A 20455-nucleotide genomic window follows, 5' to 3' on the forward strand; every position below is an offset into this window, starting at 1 on the left:
GATTTAAAATGTAAATTACCGATTAATGAATAAGAAATGAATTTTGAACAGAATTTATTCAATGTTTGATGTTTTAATTTAATTTTATAAAAAGAAGAATATATTTATAATTATTTTAAAAGTGCCAATTATAGAAGCCAGACATAAAACCTTTAATAAAGTAAAATCCTCCATGTTCAACTACACTGACAAAGAAATGTTAGAAAATGACTAATTATGTGAATGATAAAAACTGATAAAAAATTAAAAATAATGAGTTCAAAACTTTTGTTATTAACACTGCGTATTCAAATTTATTTTGAAAGTTGCTACTTAGAACAATTTTTCAAACTTTTTAGATAAATTCAAAAATCATGATCGATCCAAAAATATGATTTCATATAACAAATATTAATAAAAAGTTTTTAAAGTTTCAATCGCAGGTTTTTAAGCTTTGAATTACAAACTCTGAGTATTTTGTCTCTTTTGATTAAAATATTGGGTCCTGAAAGAACAGAAGGTTGAAATTATGTTTTTTTTATTTAAAATTTGGAGTTAAAGGTTTATGGTTGAAGAACACGAAAATTTAGAATTTTAAAACAAGGAAACAATTGTTAAAAATATGTCTTAAAAATTTAAAAAGTTTGGTTAAAAAAATATCCGGCAAGTTGATTATAAAATTGAAAAAAAACTGTACAATAAAATTTGGAAGATTTATTTAAAAAAATGAAAAAACAGTATGGAAATAAAAAAGATTAGTTTTTAAAAACATTTCAGGAAGAGTTTTTTCAAGAAACATGTTTCATGGTAATAAAGAGTTTATTACTAGTAAAATTGATAGATATCTGATTATGGAAAAATGTCATTACAAGTATTTTTGACATCACAGCCGAAAGTGTAAAAAAAACTTGATTCTATTTAAAGCTCATTAATTCATATAAAACTTTTATTTCTAAATAATATGTTTTTGATTTGAGTTTTTGTAAAAAGAAAGTGCAGAAACTTTTCTAAAGATTTTAAATTATTTTCATTTCAATAACAAACCCACCGTACGAGGAAAGGTGTGCTCTGATATGTCTAACCTCACTCGAAAAGCGGCGCGTCGAACTGCAGCAAGGTTTTATATTCGACACATTCACCAACCGTATTGACTGTGCTTACATTCTACAACGTGTTAACATTTATGTACCAACGAGAACACTTCGACAACGTCAGTTTCTTTCAATTCCTCACCACCGTACTGCCAAATGGCCAAATGCCTATGGCCAAAACCACCCTATTGACAACTGTGATAGAAATATTGCATACATATTTAGATTCGGGAAACCCAAATTAGTTGAAATTTCCGTTTAAATTCATTGCACCTAAAAAAAATGTAATTTTTGTGGCCTTGTGTAAATTTTTACAACCCTTTTTTTAAGTATTTAGAAGAACAAAAAACACGAAATAAAATTGAGTCTGAAATTGTTTTTTAAAGAATATTTCATATCATCATAACATTTGTTATGACATAAAAGATTTTTTTTCATAAAAAAATGGTTCGTTTCAATCTCAATTTTAGTTACACTTCTAAATAAAAACCCATTCTAACTAAAGACGAGATAGAGTTTTTGTATATCAAGTTTTGAGTTCCAATACAAAAGGTTGATTGAACTAAAAACTAGAATCTACGATCAAAGTTAGTTTCAATTCACGAACGTCAAATAATTTCTTAGATCGAAATGTCTCAAGCCAAGGGTGATTCATGCCGAAATTCCGCCGGAGGCGAAAAAAATTTCTGACTGACTGATCAAGTAATTTACCGTTACTACCGTCAATATTAACACGCGCAATTCAAATTACTTTTCCATTGGTTTATTATCGGTGAAAAAAGTGACTTTTGGTGATAAAAGTGACCATTTTTCGGAAAATAGTGACTTTAGTGACCAAATGATGAAAAAAGTGACTTTTTAGTGACTGACCCAAAAAAAGTGACCAAGTCACTAAAAAGTGACTCGCTACCAGCCCTGCTAATAACAAGTAGCGTCCGCATAGTAATTTAGACATTGTGGCACCAATTCATATCAACAAAATACTACGCACATGGTACTTTTGAGGACAAAACATATTTGACTCAAAAACATCAGTGCGTATGATAATTTTACTATGGTAAACATTCTTGTTGTTTATACTTATTCAGGATCATTAATCATTAAACCCGCGAGTAAACAAACAAGTTTTGAGCTGCTTTCAAGTTTCATAACTTTGAAAAAATCTTTTCTGAGCATCGGGAGAACACACTAACATTGACCGACGTGTGTCGGAAGTGTGAATTTCAATGTTTTACATGAAGTCTTAATACATGCATGCAAATAAAAAACCAAACATGCATAGTAATTTTACTATTCAAATCAAGCTCCTCGTGCATACTAATCTTTATCATAACACATACTAGTTTCATCATGAAACATATCAATTTTACTAGGCACGAAGTAAAACCATGCATAATGGTACCATGCGTAAGGTATTATAAACAACAAAACATATTTGACTCAAAAATATGGTTGAGTGCTGTTCATTTAAACCACGGATTTAGTAGTTTTACTATGCTTTTTTTTGTGTGTATAGTCTCTTTAGTTTGCGGGAAAGGAATTTGTTTGTTTTGGTAAGCGCCACCACGTGGTTTACTGGTTGTTTGGCTGTTACCCTGGTGATGGCACACCGAGCGTTCCGATGCCGTCTGATCGCACAACGGACCAATAGATGATCAATGAAAAACATAAAATTTGAAATTATTAAATTTTAAATGTCAAACGAAACAGGTTGATATGAAGGAACAATGTGGATCTATTGCACTTTAACGTGAATCTCACCCTTCGAAGGGTCCTTATTTCACAACTGATTTAAAAGTGAAAAAAAGTGAGAAGTGACAATTTTTTTCCGGGATTTTAACCGCAAGCTGTCATTCATCCCTAGAAAGTGACAATTCAATATGAACTCTAGGTTTATTGAAGTGTCATGTTTGTTTTCTTCAATAAAAATCGATTTGAAAAACATGCTCGCATTGTCAGACGTAACTTTTTCTTCGAATGTTCGTTTGTGATAATAAAACTGTTTAGATAAAATTACGTGTATTCAATTTGCAAGCCAGAATACTTTCAAGTTTATATTAAAATATTTCAAGTATTATTTCCAAATGTTATTTTTACGAACGTTGTTGTTCTTAAAAAAATTGTGCCAATCAATGAGCGTTCCCAGAAATTTCAATAAAGTCTTCTTAGAAAAAAATTGATATGATAAAATGATAATTTTCGAATTATTATATCTTCGAAGCTAAAAACGCCACTAATATTTTTTTTTGCAAATTCGATCTGTAGTTACTGTCAGAAATAATCGATGAAAATGCGTTTAAAAAAAGCCCAAAACTTCAAGACTTCGTTTTTTATAAGACAGTAAAGTTATTAGCTGTTAAATAGGGGTATGTCTTTTTGAATTGAAAATCAATCAATTCAACTGGCATCACTGCTTGTTCCTAGCGAGTTATGACAACTCTTTCAAAAAGTGCTCAGTTTTCTGTCGAAAAGTAAAAAAAATGCTACAGCAAATTTCTAAAGGGTGATACTGTCAAAATTTGGTCAATATCAACTTGACGTATTTCTTTCAATTTTGCATTAAAAAACCTGAACACCCCTCATTTTGAAGGTGTGTGTGTGTGTAGAATGTTGCTCCTACTTTGATTTTGGAATTCACTCTTGTCAAAATGCCATCCAAGGAAGAAGAGCAGCGTATCAAAATTTTGCTCGCGCATCGCGAAAATCCGAACTACTCGCACGCAAAGCTGGCAAAATAGCTAAAAGTTGCCAAATCAACCGTTACAAATGTAATTAAAGTGCTTGGGGAACTTTTTTCGACAGCCAGGAAGTCTGGATCGGGGGGAAATCGAAAACCGGAAGCCACTGAGACGACCAAGAGAGTTGCCAGTAGTTTCAAGCGAAACCCTAACCTCTCTCTTCGAGATGCCGCAAATGAGCTGGGTGTATCGTCTACAACCGTGCATCGAGCCGAATAACGAGCCGGATTATCGACTTACAAGAAGGTAGTGACTCCAAATTGCGATGATAAACAAAATACGACGGCCAAAGCGCGATCCCGGAGGCTGTACACGACGATGCTGATGAAGTTTGACTGGGTGGTAATGGACGACGAAACCTACGTCAAAGCCGACTACAAGCAGCTTCCGGGACATGAGTTTTATACGGCAAAAGGAAGGGGAAAGGTAGCAGATATTTTCAAGCACATGAAACTGTCAAAGTTCGCGAAGAAATATCTGGTCTGTACCTGTGGCTTGAAAAGCAGCATTTTCAAAGCTTCCGGGAATGTCAACCAAGAAATTTACGTGAAAGAGTGTTTGAATAAACGTCTGCTGCCTTTCCTGAAGAAACACTGTTGTTCCGTACTGTTTTGGCTGGATTTGGCATCTTGCCGTTACGGTAAAAAGGCCATGGAGTGGTACGCCGCCAACAACGTGCAGGTGGTTCCCAAGGACAAGAACCCTCCCAACACGCCAGAGCTCCGCCCAACTGAGAAATACTGGGCTATTGTCAAGCGGAACCTAAAGAAGACCATAAAACGGCTAAGAACGAGCAGCAGTTCAAGGCAAACTGGCTTTCTGCGACGAAGAAGGTGGACAAGAAGGTGGCTGTACAAAATCTGATGGCAGGGGTTAAGCGTAAGGCCCGGTAATTCGGATTTGGAAAAGCGGAAGCCTAACTGAATATTTTTCCTGAATTTTATACCTACTAATTAAACTTGAAAAAGAAATGTAATTTGATTTAAAAAAAACGATTTCATCGATTTATACGCGTTTTCCCTTGACCAAATTTTGACCGTATCACCCTTTAATCTTTTTTGCCTAATAAGATACGAAGTTACGGTCTTCGACAAAGTTGTTCAGTGGAAAATTTGCTTTAAAGAATTATTAAAATTGGCACAAAAACTAGGCTCGGTTTCACAGAAAAAACAAAAATTATGATGATTTTTCCAAACAAAATATTGAATTTTTCATATAAACATAAAAGTTCCAATTTACTCATGTAAACTTTACTGAAAAATTCTAAAATTCTGCAAAAAATAAGGAAATCAAAACTCAGCTTTTGAGACCCCAGGATTTGAGAAATTAAAAAATGTACAATGTGTGGAAACAAAAAAACGCAAGCCTGTTTACTGAGTGGGATAAGAAAGAAATTTATAAATAGGATTATGTGTTCTATTCTATGCAGATTTCCAGTCATGTGAATTGAACGATTTGCTAATTTTAATTGAATTAACGTTATGAACAACAAGTTAAATTTCAATAGATCAGGTACCTGTTCAGTAAGTTTATTAACATAATCTTAACTTCTCCTTCACAGATGAAAAATCCCTCTACGTTCCCATCGACGATGATTCGTTTCTGGTCAAATTTCTGCGGCCCTGTAAATATTACCCAGACAGCGCTTTTGCCTTGGTAAGTGTGATCCACTAATGTTAAGTCACTGAATAAAGCCATTGTTAAACCGCCACATTCCACCATTCTTTCAGATGCAACGCTACTACCGCTTTCGGCAGAAACATCCGGACCTGTGCGACGATCTGTTTCCGGCCACGGTGAAGCACGTCTTCGCCGAAGATCTGATATTCTTCCAGCCGCTGCGCGATCAAAATGGCTGCCGGGTGCTCATTTTGGAAGTCGGCAGTAAGTACTTGACTACCCACTTAAGTATTTATCCTTGCTTGTGTATTGATAAGGCGAAACTGCAATTGTCAAGTTGACCTGTACTGTGATTGACTTACCGGAACTTACCGGTGATTTGAGTCTTGAACCCTAGTAGGTAATCAATAATCGGGACTAAGCTAGAATCCATTGAACGCTCGTCTATAATTGCCAGACGATCGACAACAAAGTACTGGCGAGCAGTGATCAGTCAAAGTTGTTATTCGAGCTGCGTTGAAGTCTAACTAAACCCGAACCTTTAATTATTGGCCTTGTGTGTCATTTAAGTTAGTTCAATAGGCATGTGCGGGTTATTATCCTACGAAGAAAACAAAAATCAAAAACCTGGAACTGTTCCAAAAATAGCACCTGTTAATTTTCAAGCTGCGCCGGATACATTGTAAGTAGGAAGTAGATCGAATGGAATATTTACAATTTTGAATTAGTTATTATAATGAAATGAAACCTTCATTCTTCAGAATCAGAAAAACTATGATCTAAAATGTCGATCAAAATTGAGTGTGAACGTTCTGCTGGGCGCAAATTTGTAATTGCACCTGAGCTCACCTATCGAGGCTCCTATAAAACAGAAAAAAAAACTCATCTTCATTAGCCGACCGGAACGCGCGCAGGTAATTGAAATAGTTCATTCTACTAACTGACTAGTACCCCAGCAGTGTGATTAGTTGAACGTTAGGTGAATTTTATTGCATAATTCAGATAACTCAATCGCAAAGGTGGTATGCAGTAAATTTAACAGCGCACTACGAATTCAGATTTTGAACTTGAATCATCCTTTGTTAGTTTTTTCCCGTATGATTGTATTGTTTGGCAAAAAGGAATTGAAATAATAGCTTTTTATTCGTATATTTACTACATTGTAGAGAGAACTGCCAGGAAATTACAGAAATGATAAATCTTTGTTAAGAATAGAACAAAAAACGTGGTTTCACAATATCATAATGCAAGGTACAAAACAATGAATCAAAACAATAAATTGGACATTGTTAGTTCAGGTAACGTTTTCAGGTTAATCAGAAATCATCTTCCGTACCGTGCAGATTTTAACCTTCACTGTTTCATATTTTTAAATTCTAACTCAATATTATAAAATTTTCTTGAATTAAAACTCTACCTAGGAGTTGAGGAATAAAAATTCAAATTCAAATCGAAAAAATGGTTTGTACTTTTAAACATTTTCTTTCGTTTGCCGAAATGATGATTTCTGATATGGAAAATGCATCTAGTTCTATTTAGAAATGCAAAACCAATCAGGATTTTGTCCCAATGATGATCCATACTGAAAATAAAAAACAATAAATCGGATACAGAATCCGAAATCTGATCACCGACATCGAATCTAAATTTTTATTTTAAAATTTGGAACTGAAACATCCGGAATGATTCTAACCGAAGCATACCAGATATATTCCTTAAGTTTTCGGGCCGGGCAAACCCTAACTATTTAATCTGAATATTTTTTATTTGATTTGAAATTTTTCTCCAAAATCCAAAATCGTAATCGATTACCCAATTTTGAATCAAACTTCAGGCTTCAAAAAATCGTTCAAGTTTATTTTCATAAAATTTGCTAAGAAAATTATGATTTCAGCACAAAATACATAATTTTATTTACCTAATTTTATTTATTTTTTTAAAATCTCCAAATACAATGAACAAATTTAGGAACTCTGATAAGCTTAGTCTAATTTTACAGGAATTCGATATTCGATTCCCACGAATGTATAATTTTAAAAAAACTTGTAATAGAATTGTGGACCTGGGATAATATTTCAAGGTTTTGGCATTTCGCTGGGCAGTTTTTGAAACTCAAGGTGTCTTCAACCCCCAAAATGCCGCCCGTTCCTACGGTCATGCTCATAGGTATGACTGACAGTCATCAACTCGAATTTTAAATATTAACATAAATTTTAACATAAAAATAAACATAAAATTTAACATTAACATCAGAAACCTCTCCACTGAACAGGTTTAAAACGGTTTATTCCTTTCCATTAAAAGTTATCACTCATCAAGGTCGAAAAATTATTTTTAAAATTTTCATTTCACGTCAATACGGTTATGAAAATAATCTCCAAAATTTCTAGAATGATGAAGAAAATTAAGAATAAAGTCGCAAAATATGACGAAAATCAATGGAAATTATGGAAAAAATGAAATCATTGACAAAAATTCAAAAGAATAATTTTTTTTGTAAAATTTCAATCCAAAGCAAAAATATCTAGAAATACAAAAATTAAAATATTAAAAAAAGAAACAGAAACAACAACAATACACAAATTATTAAAATAATAAACATTTAAAAGGGAAAAAATCTGAAACGACAAAAAATGACGAAATTTTAAAAAAATAACCAAATTGAGGAAAAAAAAATCAAAACACAAAAAAACAAATCGTAGAAATAACAAAAAATGAAAAAAAATGGCAAAAATGAATTTTAAAAACAGAATGATGCAATATAATTTTCAAAATTTCAATTTTTTTTAGCACATTTTCTAAAATGTCTTACACTTTAATAATCAAATGAATATCGAATCCTCCAGCTTCCAGCATATGTTCACTATTGTTCACATTATATTCGAAAATATCCATAGGTTTCAGAAATACTTTGGTTTTAGTTGAGGTTGTTTGATTTTTTTTAATATTTCAGAATTGTAGACTAAAAATTTCTTGATTGTGTTACAAACATGCGGTTTCAGTTGAATTTAATCATCATATTTCCTAATTTGAAAGTTTTAATCAAGATTGGCAAGCTGCGAGTATGGTCTTTTAATTTTTTCAATAGAGTCGGTCTTAAAAAAATAACAAAATTTAAAAAAAATCTGTTTCGAAAAAAATGACGAGAATGATAAAAAATATCAAGAAGAATCAAGAAAGAATAAAAAAAACAAAAAATATTATTTTTAAATAACTTACCAAATTTTTAAAAAAATACGAGAAAAAAAAGATGAAAAATTAAAAAAATTGATTCACAAAAATTAAAAAACAGACAAAAATGGCAAACATGACAAAAATTAACTAAATAAAAGAAGGTTCCTTTTTTTGTTATGCAGTTTTTCCATTTTTTGTCACTTTTGTTTTATTGTCGGATTTTATGTATTACTCGTTTTTTTCGTTTCAATTGTGTTTCGTTTCTGTTATTTATACCATTTTGGGGAAAAATTTAAAATTGACAAAAAATTAGGTTAAATTAAAAAAATAATGACAACAAGGACAAAAACTATCAAACAGACAAAATTGAACTCACGACTTTTCCAATTTTATCAGTTAAGTATTTTTTTGTAATTTTTTCTGTCCATTTCAAGTTTCTTAGTTGAGTTAGCTTCTTGATATTTTTGTCATTTTCTCAAGCGTATCATTTGTGTAAATTTTGTCTGTTTTGAGATTGTTGCCAATTTTGTAAGATTTGTCGTATTGTCATTTTTGTCATATTTGTCATTTTCATCATTTTTTGTCATTTTTGTCATTTTTGTCATTTTTGTCATTTTTGTCATTTTTGTCATTTTTGTCATTTTTGTTTTTTTATGTCGTTTTTGTCATTTTTTGTCATTTTTGTCATTTTTGTCATTTTTGTCATTTTTATCATTTTTGTCATTTTTGTCATTTTTGTCATTTTTGTCATTTTTGTCATTTTTGTCATTTTTGTCATTTTTGTCATTTTTGTCATTTTTGTTATTTTTGTTATTTTTGTTATTTTTGTCATTTTTGTAATTTTTGTCATTTTTGTCATTTATGTCATTTTTGTCATTTTTGTCATTTTTGTCATTTTTGTCATTTTTGTCATTTTTGTCATTTTTGTCATTTTTGTCATTTTTGTCATTTTTGTCATTTTTGTCATTTTTGTCATTTTTGTCATTTTTGTCATTTTTGTCATTTTTGTCATTTTTGTCATTTTTGTCATTTTTGTCATTTTTGTCATTTTTGTCATTTTTGTCATTTTTGTCATTTTTGTCATTTTTGTCATTTTTGTCATTTTTGTCATTTTTGTCATTTTTGTCGTTTTTGTCGTTTTTGTCATTTTTGTCATTTTTGTCATTTTTGTCATTTTTGTCATTTTTGTCATTTTTGTCATTTTTGTCATTTTTGTCATTTTTGTCATTTTTGTCATTTTTGTCATTTTTGTCATTTTTGTCATTTTTGTCATTTTGGTCATTTTTGTCATTTTTGTCATTTTTGTCATTTTGTCATTTTTGTCATTTTTGTCATTTTTGTCATTTTTGTCATTTTTGTCATTTTTGTCATTTTTGTCATTTTTGTCATTTTGTCATTTTTGTCATTTTTGTCATTTTTGTCATTTTTGTCATTTTTGTCATTTTTGTCATTTTTGTCATTTTTGTCATTTTTGTCATTTTTGTCATTTTTGTCATTTTTGTCATTTTTGTCATTTTTGTCATTTTTGTCATTTTTGTCATTTTTGTCATTTTTGTCATTTATGTCATTTTTATCATTTTTGTCATTTTTGTCATTTTTGTCATTTTTGTCATTTTTGTCATTTTTGTCATTTTTGTCATTTTTGTCATTTTTGTCATTTTTGTCATTTTTGTCATTTTTGTCATTTTTGTAATTTTTGTCATTTTTGTCATTTTTGTCATTTTTGGCATTTTTGTCATTTTTGTCATTTTTGTCATTTTTGTCATTTTTGTCGTTTTTGTCATTTTTGTCATTTTTGTCATTTTTGTCATTTTTGTCATTTTTGTCATTTTTGTCATTTTTGTCATTTTTGTCATTTTTGTCATTTTTGTCATTTTTGTCATTTTTGTCATTTTTGTCATTTTTGTCATTTTTGTCATTTTTGTCATTTTTGTCATTTTTGTCATTTTTGTCATTTTTGTCATTTTTGTCATTTTTTTCATTTTTGTCATTTTTGTCATTTTTGTCATTTTTGTCATTTTTGTAATTTTTGTCATTTTTGTCATTTTTGTCATTTTTGTCATTTTTGTCATTTTTGTCATTGTTGTCATTTTTGTCACTTTTGTCATTTTTGTCATTTTTTACATTTTTGTCATTTTTGTCATTTTTGTTATTTTTGTCATTTTTGTCATTTTTGTCATTTTTGTCATTTTTGTCATTTTTGTCATTTTTGTATTTTTTGTATTTTTTTTTTGAATTTTGTCATTTAAGTTATTCTTTTTTCTTGTTTTTTGTCACTTTTGACATTTATTTTTTCTCAAATTTGTCATTTATATTTTTTTTTTCATTTCTGTTAGTTTTGTTTAATTTTTTATCTTTTTTGTAATTTTGTTTTATAATTCTTAATATTATCGTTTTTTTTACTTCTGTTTTGTTTATCATTTTAATTTATTTTTGTAAAGCCATTTCTGTAATTTTTTCAAACTTTAAATTTGTTCATTATTTTTGTTTTTTTTTATGTCTTCCATTATTTTCTTCTGTTCCAATTCTATGATTTCTGTCAATTTTATTTTTCATCTCTTTATTGCCACGTTAGTCATTTTTGTTATTTTAGTTTTGTTCAATCTTTTAAATATCGTAAGTTATTGTTATCTTTTTTTGTTTGTATTTTTTTTTCACCAGTATTAAATTGAAAAAAAAAAATCATTTTCTTATTCTATTTGTTTAAATTGCTATTGCAATGTATATTGCTACAATCTCTTGATAATTTAATTCAAAAAAGTTGATAGACATAATGCAAAGTTTCAAAGAGACATTGTTTTGGTAATTGCGTTTTTGTTCATTTTCCTGCAGTGGCAGTGGAAAACTTTAAATGAATCATATGCATTGTTCCGGATGACAACTAGGGAAGATTGACACAAAGTGTAAAATTCTCAAAAAAAAAAGAAAAAAAAAGAATTGGATGACGAGTTAAGTGGTTTTTGAAAAAAAAAAGTTTGCAACTGAGTCAGTGGAAAATAAAAGAAAACGCTGCTTAAATGACTAGAAAAGAAAAATGCTGCTTCCCAAAATTTTAATAACACATCTAAATTTATCGGTTTTGGATCAATAAATGGACCACTCTTAATGGAAAATCAAGTTCCAGATATCTTTTAAAAATTAAACGGGCTATATGAGGTTCGAAACGAGACTTGGTAGGCTGTGCTCGAAAGTGACAGGAGTGTTGTTTTCAAATGCTGGAAAATTTAGCTTTCCCGAAATCAAAATATTTCTCGAAAATTGCTACAAAACCGTGACCTGAAAACAGATCTTAAATACTGACATCAAGAAAAGATGGCCATCTATTTCCCGGAGAATCCTGAGAGCAGCTTGTTCAGGACGAAACCGGAAATCTTGCCTTGAGACTCAAATCTGATTCAAGAAACTGGTGAGTTCGTTCTTTTTTATCGCTGGTGCAATATCGAGGTATCGTTATACTTCCTTTAAATACTTCCCATTGAGGGATGAATGACTTCATAGATGGTCAAATCCCGATGATAGAAAAATATTTAACAAAAAAATACTCCCCGTAAAATAGTTAAACCATTAGATTTTCAAAATGTGTCCAAAATTCAATTAACTACTATTAAACTCTTTTAAAATGATCTATTTTCAAATTTTAAATATAAGTGCGTTGGATTCGTAATTCTGTAAAAGCGTTTATCAAAATGTATACTCTTATGTGAAATTATTTATCGGCTATATCGGTGAAATTTATATTCTTTGAGAAAGAATATTCAAGAATTGAAAGATTATAGACGGATAGAAGATTAGAATAAGATGAAAGATGTTGAAAATTGAGCGGAAGGGTAATTTTAATTTGAACACTTTTCATCACATTTCATCGATTTGTTCCTCACGGGCCTACTACCTTGCAGTGGTTGAGACAGATAGAATTGTAGCAACCACCACACAATAGTAGGCCTAGCGTGGTTCGTCCCACAAGCGGAAACTTGCAGTACGAACGAACTGGTTCACAAAATAAAATTTACGGTGATTAACTCTTCATTTAAAAAATCAATACTTGTATACTCTTATTTTTTTAACAATTTGTTGTTTTCGAGTTCGTACGCTCGATTGATTCGATTGAACTTATCATTTTCCAAACCCTAAGCAAATTCATCTATTGAAAGATTAAATTTTTTAATCTTCAAATGCCATTAAAAATACTAAAGAATGGGAGCAAATCCATAATCGAAGAAATTTTCCCACTTTATAATAAATTTCTACAAAATCATATGAACCGTTTGGCTCCACGCTTCATTTCTTCCTTATTTCTTTATCTTTTGGGTTTTTTCATTTATATAAAATATAAATTAGGAACGCAAGTTTCTCATTTTCCAGTTTTGGCTGTGTTGGTGTTAGAAGAAGAAGAAGTTATATGAGGTTCGGAACGAGTTGTGTGTTGTTTTAGAGAACCCAGCTAATGATTTTCGGTCAAATGTTTTTTTTTTTTTTCATCATCAGGACTTGACATGAAATAAATCAATTTTCCCAATTTTCTATTTCAAATGATTCATTTCTATGACTGATGAAAAATAACGTTAGTAAAAAAAAAATTTACTGTAAGAAGATAATGATTCAACTTAAGCCACAAGTCGTTTTATTTATGTACTTTAATACCCTATCAACAGTTTTGCTTTTAATTTCAATAATTTCAATCTTGAAATACGTTTTAATGACCCGCAAACCTTCTTCCTTGAGGATGTTTCATAAATTCCTTACTAAACCTTCGGGATCAAGTGGAACCAAAATCCGTTCGTCGCATGATAGGTCAGCGCTCCCTTATCCAGCTTGATCGGAACATCCGTCTTCTGGGACATTTCAACACGGAAATTACTCAACAACAGATACAGATAGCACTTGACCTGCATCAGCGCCAATCTCGATCCGATACAATTCCTCGGTCCACTGCCAAAGGGAAGGAAGGCAGCCTGGTTGATCTTGTGACGATTCTCCTCGGAAAACCGTTCCGGATCGAACCGATACGGGTCCGGATAATACTTCACATCCCGGTGAATCGAAGCGATCGGAATTTGAAGCGTCTGGCCCCGTTCGACGGTGATCTTGGCTCCGTTGTAGTCAGTCAGCGTGTAAGGCTTAACGCAAACTCGGTTGGTGACCCCTAGGGGTGGCCACTTGCGCAGGGTCTCCGAAACAACCATGTCCAGGTATTTGAGCTTGAGCAATGTTTCGTAGGAGAGTTTGTCGGATTTGTCCATTTGGTTTTGTGTACTTTCGATTTCTTCGTGAAGTTTTCGTTGAATGTCCGGGTTGAGGGACATTTCGTAGAGTGCGAAGCAGATTACAGTGGTTGTGGTTTCGATTCCACCGAAAAAGAACGATCCGGTGACCCCGGCAATGTCCTCGTCCGTGTAGTATCCGGTTTCTGTGGACGATTGCAGATGTTCTTGTGCTGTACTGAATCCTGCGTCTTGGGCGCTTTCGTCTTCTTGCTTGTCTTCGTTCAGCTCGTTTTTCCTTGCTTGGAGCATAAGAGTGATGAAGTCAGGTCTGTTGATGCCGTATTTCTCGCGGTGTTGAATGCTTTTCGACACTAGGTCGAAGTAGAAGTTCGTAGTTTCTTTTGGAAGAACTCGGAGTCCGAATATACGGAAAAATGTTGGCGGAACGAGTGCCAGTAGCAAAATCTTCAAACCTTGGAACCCATCAGTAACTGCCAACTCCTTGCCTCGAACGTAGAACTCGTTGTTGAGGTTATGCACCGAGTCGATTTCCACACCGAAGGAAATTGACGTGATGACGTCGTTTCCGATCCTGAAAAAAACAAAACTCATTATTCCAAACAATTATAAACAAAACTCCTCTCCTCATTTACCTAGATGTCAAATCTCGGAACTCCTTCTCCATGCTTTGACCTTTGGCGTCTTCCAGCAATCGCTTCATCGCCCCTTCAATGCAGCCGTACAGCAGCCCGTACATGTTGCGCATTTTACTGCCGGTAAAGGCCGGACTCAAACCGGTCCTTCCGGCCTTCCAACGTTGACCATCCATAAAGAACAGGGCCCTGCCTAGCAACGGGTCCACATCTACCGGACAGGTGTGGGCATGCTCCGTAAAATGATCAAAGTGCTTGATCGTTATCTCCTTAACCAGTTCCGGATCGTGAACCAAGTACCCGGGCTGCCGGAAGGAAAACATCCCCGAAACCCGATGCTCTCTGAACTGATCATATCCCAAAGCGGAAGCTTCGTTTACGTGCATTGTTTTGGCCAACAGTGCCCACAATTGAGGGAACGGTTTAACGAACGGGATTCCATTTTTCTCGAAATAATCGAAACTTGCCGTATACCAACGGTAAACTGTAACGACGAGCGCAACGACAATCACCAAGGCCCAAAACACCATTTTCACAGGTCAGGGCTTGTAACACAACTGATTCTGGTTGCGCGGTACCAATCTATGCTGGAGAAAATATTCAATATGTTATCAACGGAAAGGTTTCGCTATCTTGCGATAAGATGACGCTGCTATCTACCGACCTAATAGTCATGGTTGACTCAGTGAAGACAAGCTTAGCTTTGGATAAATTTAATTATCATTTATCGTGAGCACTAGTCATGCTTGTAAAAATAAAATCAAGTCTGATGAGAAAAGTTATGTGTTGTGAAACAAAATATTGTAGTATTTTCTGAATTGTTGAGTTTCAAACTCAACACGAAAAAGTATTTGTGTGCTTCAAACCTTCTTTTAAGCTATTATGGGAAAATGATTGACATTCTTGATTTATTTTTTCAATTATCGTACAATTTGCTCCGAGGGCCATAGTTTTGACCCAAAATATCAGGCAAATCCTAAAAGAAACCGTGAGGTACTCTCCAGCGCTAAGTTTTTGAAAAAAAATCTTATATCTTAAAATAACTAAAAATCATTTTTTCAAACATCAACCGTTAAAGTAACATTTGTTTCATTAACGGAACACATTTTCTCGTTAAGTTCTAACCACACACCGACTTTAAAGCGTGTCATTCGCAAGCGTGTCCCCATGAAATCTCTCTCATTTTAGGATGAGCAGGACCAAACACTTATCACACCATATACAAAAATAGATTGCGATTTAGTCTTTTTCTTTCAAAGCTTTGAAAAAAAAAACTTATTGGAATATTTAAATTAAGCGAATGAGCCAACGATGAACCAAAAAGAGCCCATATTACATCTATGGCGCGGCCGGCACCATGGTTGATTGATTATTAAGAAATATCAGTTTTGAGCAACGAAATCTGCTACCAATCTCAAGTACAGTAAGGTTTTTACGCGGGTTTTTTGCGCGGTTTTTTTACACGGCTTTTTACACGGTTTTCGTGAAATAACTCGGTATTTGAGAGAAAACCTTCTTTTCAGTTCGTTTCAAAGGATCTTTTTGAGACCTGAGACCTGCCACTTGAGACATGAGACATAAATTTTGTGTTTCAAAAATGATTTAAAATTTTAAAAATTTCTAAATTTTAAAAAATTTCTAAATTTCTGAATTTTTTATAATTTATTCAATTTTAAAAGACTTCTAAAATTTCAAAAATTTTAAATTTCTCCCAAAAAAAAAAAATCTAAAATTTCCTAAGGGGGGAGAAGGGTCTAACGGGTAAAAAAAACACCATTTTCACGAATTTTTTTTAAGAGCTATCGTTCAAACAAATGTATTCAATTTTTTTGCATTATACAAAGCAATGTTAAAAGAACATTAAGTATTTTTTTCGTAGAAAAATATTGAAAAATGAGCCGGTGACGGAGCACTTTCGAGGATGCCTTTTAGAACACAGGATTTGCGGTGGACACAGAATCATCTGAATTCTAAAAATCACAGCAAAATATTTTTAATAGATGTTGTTCTGGACCCCAACAATTTCATTTCACTTAAAAAAAAAAATGAAATTTTTGTGGCTGTTTGAAGTAAAAACTACGATTTTTCACGAAAAAATCCGCCATTTTTTATCTGTAAAATCTCCCCAAAGTAAAAAAAAAGAAAATCGTTGGGGCTTGGTATTTTATATGTAGAAAATATGTTCCAAATTTGAAAAGAATCGGTGAAGTAGTTTTCAAATGACGATGTCCACTGACTTTAAAAATGTGCTTTCGAGAAAAACGCGTTTGAAGTTTCTGCTGCCGAATTCTTGCAGTATTAGATAAGAAGAGATAAAGGCCTATAATTTCTACATTTTTGCTTCGATTGACTTGAAAATTTGACACAACATTCTTGAAATGTTTTACAATATGAAAATTAAAAAAAAAAATCGATTTTTTGAATGTGTTAGACCCTACTCCCCTCTAAAACTACAAAAATTTCTTAAAACAATAAAATTTCTAAAATAATGAAAACGTCTAAAATTTCTAAAATAACCTAAAAATTTTGGTATATTCTTAAAACATTCAAATTTATAAATTTCTCAAAATTCAGAAATTTCTCAAATTTTAAAAACTTTTAAAACTTTTAAATTTTTTTTTAAATTTATAAAATTTCTCAAATTTCTAAAATTTATTGAAATTTTTAAAACTTCTAAAAAATTTTAAATTTCTAGAATTTAGAAAATTTATAAAACTTCTAGAATTTCTAAGACTTCTAAAATTTCTAGAATTTTAAAAATTTCAATAAATTCTAAAATTTCTAAAATTTTCTTCACTAAATTTTCAAAATTTCTAAAAAATGTTAAAATTCCTGAAATTTTTAAACTTTCTAAAATATCCAAAATTTCTGAAATTTTTGAACTTTCTAAAATATTCAAAATTTCTGAAATTTTCAAACTTTCTAAAATTTTTAAAATATCTCAAATTTATATAGTTAAAACTTCTTAAATTTCTAAATGTTCAAAATTTTCCAAAATTTCTAAAATAGAATAGAATATTCAATATATAAAATCTCTAAAATTTAAAAAAAAGTTCTAAAATTTCTTAAATTTCTTAAATTTCAAAAATTTCTTAAATTTCCTAAATTTCTAAAATTTCCTATAATTTTCAAAAATTCTTAAATTTTTAAAATTTCTTAAATTTTCAAAATTTCTAGAATTTTAATTTTTTTAATTATTTTCAAAATTTCCAAAATGGTTGAAATTTCTAAAATTTCTGAAAGTTCTAAACTTTTGAAATTTTCTAAATTGCTAGAATATTTTAAATTTCTTCAATTTCTAAAATTTCTAATATTTCCAAAATTTTTAATATTTCCAATATTTCTAAAAAATTTAATATTTTTAAAAATTTTCAATTTTAAAATTTTTTTAAAATTTCTGAAACTCATAAAAAAAATTGAAAGTATTAAATTTCTTAAATTGCTCATCTTTCAAATATTTCTTAAATTTTTAAAATTTCTAAAATTTCAAGAATTTTTAAAATTTCTATAAATTCTAAAATTTCTAAAATTTTCTAAAATTTCACTAAACTTTCAAAATTTCTAAAAAAATTTAAAATTTCTGAAACTTTTAAACTTTTTAAAATTTTTAAAATTCCTGAAATTTTTTAACTTTCTAAAATTTTTAAAATATCCCAAATTTCTTATATAATAAAAATTTCTTAAATTTCTAAATGTTCAAAAATTTTCAAAATTTCTAAAATTTCCAAAATTTCTAAAATAGAATAGAATATTCAATATATTGAAACTCTAAAAATTTAAAAAAAAATTCCAAAATTTCTTAAATTTCTTAAATTTCTTAAATTTCTTAAATTTCTAAAATTTCTTAAATTTTTTAAATTTCTTAAATTTCTAAAATTCCCTATAAATTTTAAAATTTCTTAAATTTTCAAAATTTCTCAAATTTTTAAAATATTCAAAATTTCTAGAATTTTATTTTTTTTATTATGTTCAAAATTTCCAAAATGGTTGAAATTTCTAAAATTTCTACAATTTCAAAAAGTTCTAAACTTTTGAAATTTTATAATTTGCTAGAATATTTTAAATTTCTTCAATTTCAAAAATGTCTTAAATTTCTAAAATTTCTTATATTCCCAAAATTTTTTATATTTCCAATATTTCTTATTTAAACTTCTTAAATTTATTAAAAAAATTGAAAGTTTTGAATTTCTTGAATGGCTCATGTTTCAAATATTTCTAAAATTTTTAAAATTCTAAAAATTTCTAAAAAATTTTTAATATCTAAAAATTATAAAATTTCTCATTATTCTAAAGTTTTTTAAATTCCTCAAGTTTCTAAAATTGCTTAAATTTCTTAAGATTCTAAAATTTTTCTATAATTTTCTATAACTATTTCTATAATTTCTATAAACTATTTCTATAATTTTCAATATTTTTTGAAATTTTCGAAATTTTCAAACTTTCTTAAATTTATTAAATATCTCAAATTTCTCAGTTAAAATTTTTATAATTTCTTAAATTTCTAAATTTTCTAAAATTTCTAAAAGTTGCAAATTTTTAAGAATTCTATGATTTCTAAACTTTTGAATTTCTAAAATTTGTAAGGTTTATAAAATTTCAAAAACTTTAAAAATTCTAAAAATTGAAAAAAGGTTCTAAATTACTGTAATCTTAAAATTTTTAAAATATCTAAAATTTCTAAAAATTTAAAAAAAAGTTTAAAAAAATTTAAATTTTTAAAACATTTTTTTTTTATATTTATAAAATTTCTAGAATTTTTAAAATATTTATTATTTTCAAAATTTTCAAAATTGTTGAATTTTCTAAAATTTCTAAAAGTTCTAAAATTTTGAATTTTTTTAAATTTCTAGAATATTTTAAGTTGTTTAATTTCCTAAAAGTCTAAAATTTCAAATATTTCCCCAATTTTTAAATATTTCTATTTTTTTTATATTTTTAAAATTTATAAAATTTCATAAACTTCTAAAATTTATTAAAAAAAATTTTAAATGCTTTTAATTTCCAAAATTGCTGAAATTTCTAAAATTTTTAAAATTTCTAAAATTTCTAAAATTCCTAAAATTTCTAAATTTTTAAAAATTTCTAAAATTTATAATAATTTGTAAAATTTTTAAATTTTTAAAAATTTCTATAATTACCAAAATTTTTAAAATGTCTAAAATTTCAAAAATTCCTAATATTTCTAAAACTAAAAAAACTAATTTTAAAAATTTCATAAACTTCTGAAATTTCTAAAGTTTCTAAAATTCCTTAAATATCTAAAATTTATAAATTTTCTCAAAATTCTTAAATTTGCAAAATTTCTACAATTCCTTTAATTTCTAAAGATTCTTAAATTTCTAAAATTTCTTAAATTTCTGAAATTTACAAAGTTTCTAGAATTTTTCAAATTTCTAGAATGTCTGAAATTTTTAAAACTTCTAAAATTTCTGAAATTTCTTAAATTAAGATTCATTTTGACTAAAATTTATTTCATAAGAAACCTGAAAATTCTCATATTTTACTAGACTTAGTATGTATAAGTAAACATCAGTTTTCTCAGAATTTAAAACTACTCTCGGTCTTCGAAAAAGTTGATCATTCATTAAACGCCTTTATTTTAAGTATCTTAGAAATTAATTACCTAAAAATGTTTTGAAGGATTTCTATCCTTTTTCAAAAGTGAGCCTGTCACAACCTGCGGAGTGAAGCACCTTCCGAAGCATAGGTATACCTTGTTTCTTGCCGTTAGATAGGTTTAGGTTTAAAACGAATCATAGCAATCTGATAGTTTTTGAATTCATTACTCTGTGAGTAAAAGCTAGTGTAAGTAAATCGTGCAAAAAGCGTAGGTAATATGAAAATTAGAAAATACATTTCAAATCATGTTAAAATTGTTTCAAATGTAGATAGAATAGCTACAGAAAGTGCCAGGAAGTCCAATCAATTTCTATTCTTCACAATCAATTCGCCAGGTAACTGGAAGCGCTAGACATTCAAATTCGAACCTAACCTAC

The 20455-nt window shown here is 29.6% G+C and overlaps 2 protein-coding genes across 2 annotated transcripts in view; one reads left to right on the forward strand and one right to left on the reverse strand.

Moving 5' to 3' along the window:
* LOC129750069 (clavesin-1-like) overlaps positions 1-20455 on the forward strand; it is a 63469-nt gene that overhangs the window by 23155 nt on the left and 19859 nt on the right. The window contains exons 2-3 of the mRNA XM_055745268.1: positions 5370-5464; positions 5539-5692. Coding sequence (XP_055601243.1) covers positions 5370-5464; positions 5539-5692 — 249 coding nt within the window. The remainder of the gene's footprint in view (positions 1-5369; positions 5465-5538; positions 5693-20455) is intronic.
* Positions 13249-15606, reverse strand: LOC129750067 (cytochrome P450 9b2-like). Its single transcript, XM_055745266.1, has 2 exons — positions 14460-15606; positions 13249-14398 (listed from the first exon to the last, which is right to left on the reverse strand). The coding sequence occupies exons 1-2, from the start codon at positions 14987-14989 to the stop codon at positions 13345-13347; spliced, it is 1584 nt and encodes a 527-aa protein (XP_055601241.1). The 5' UTR covers positions 14990-15606; the 3' UTR covers positions 13249-13344.

This window comes from Uranotaenia lowii, chromosome 2 (genome assembly GCF_029784155.1).
Source record: "Uranotaenia lowii strain MFRU-FL chromosome 2, ASM2978415v1, whole genome shotgun sequence".
NCBI lineage: Eukaryota > Metazoa > Arthropoda > Insecta > Diptera > Culicidae > Uranotaenia > Uranotaenia lowii.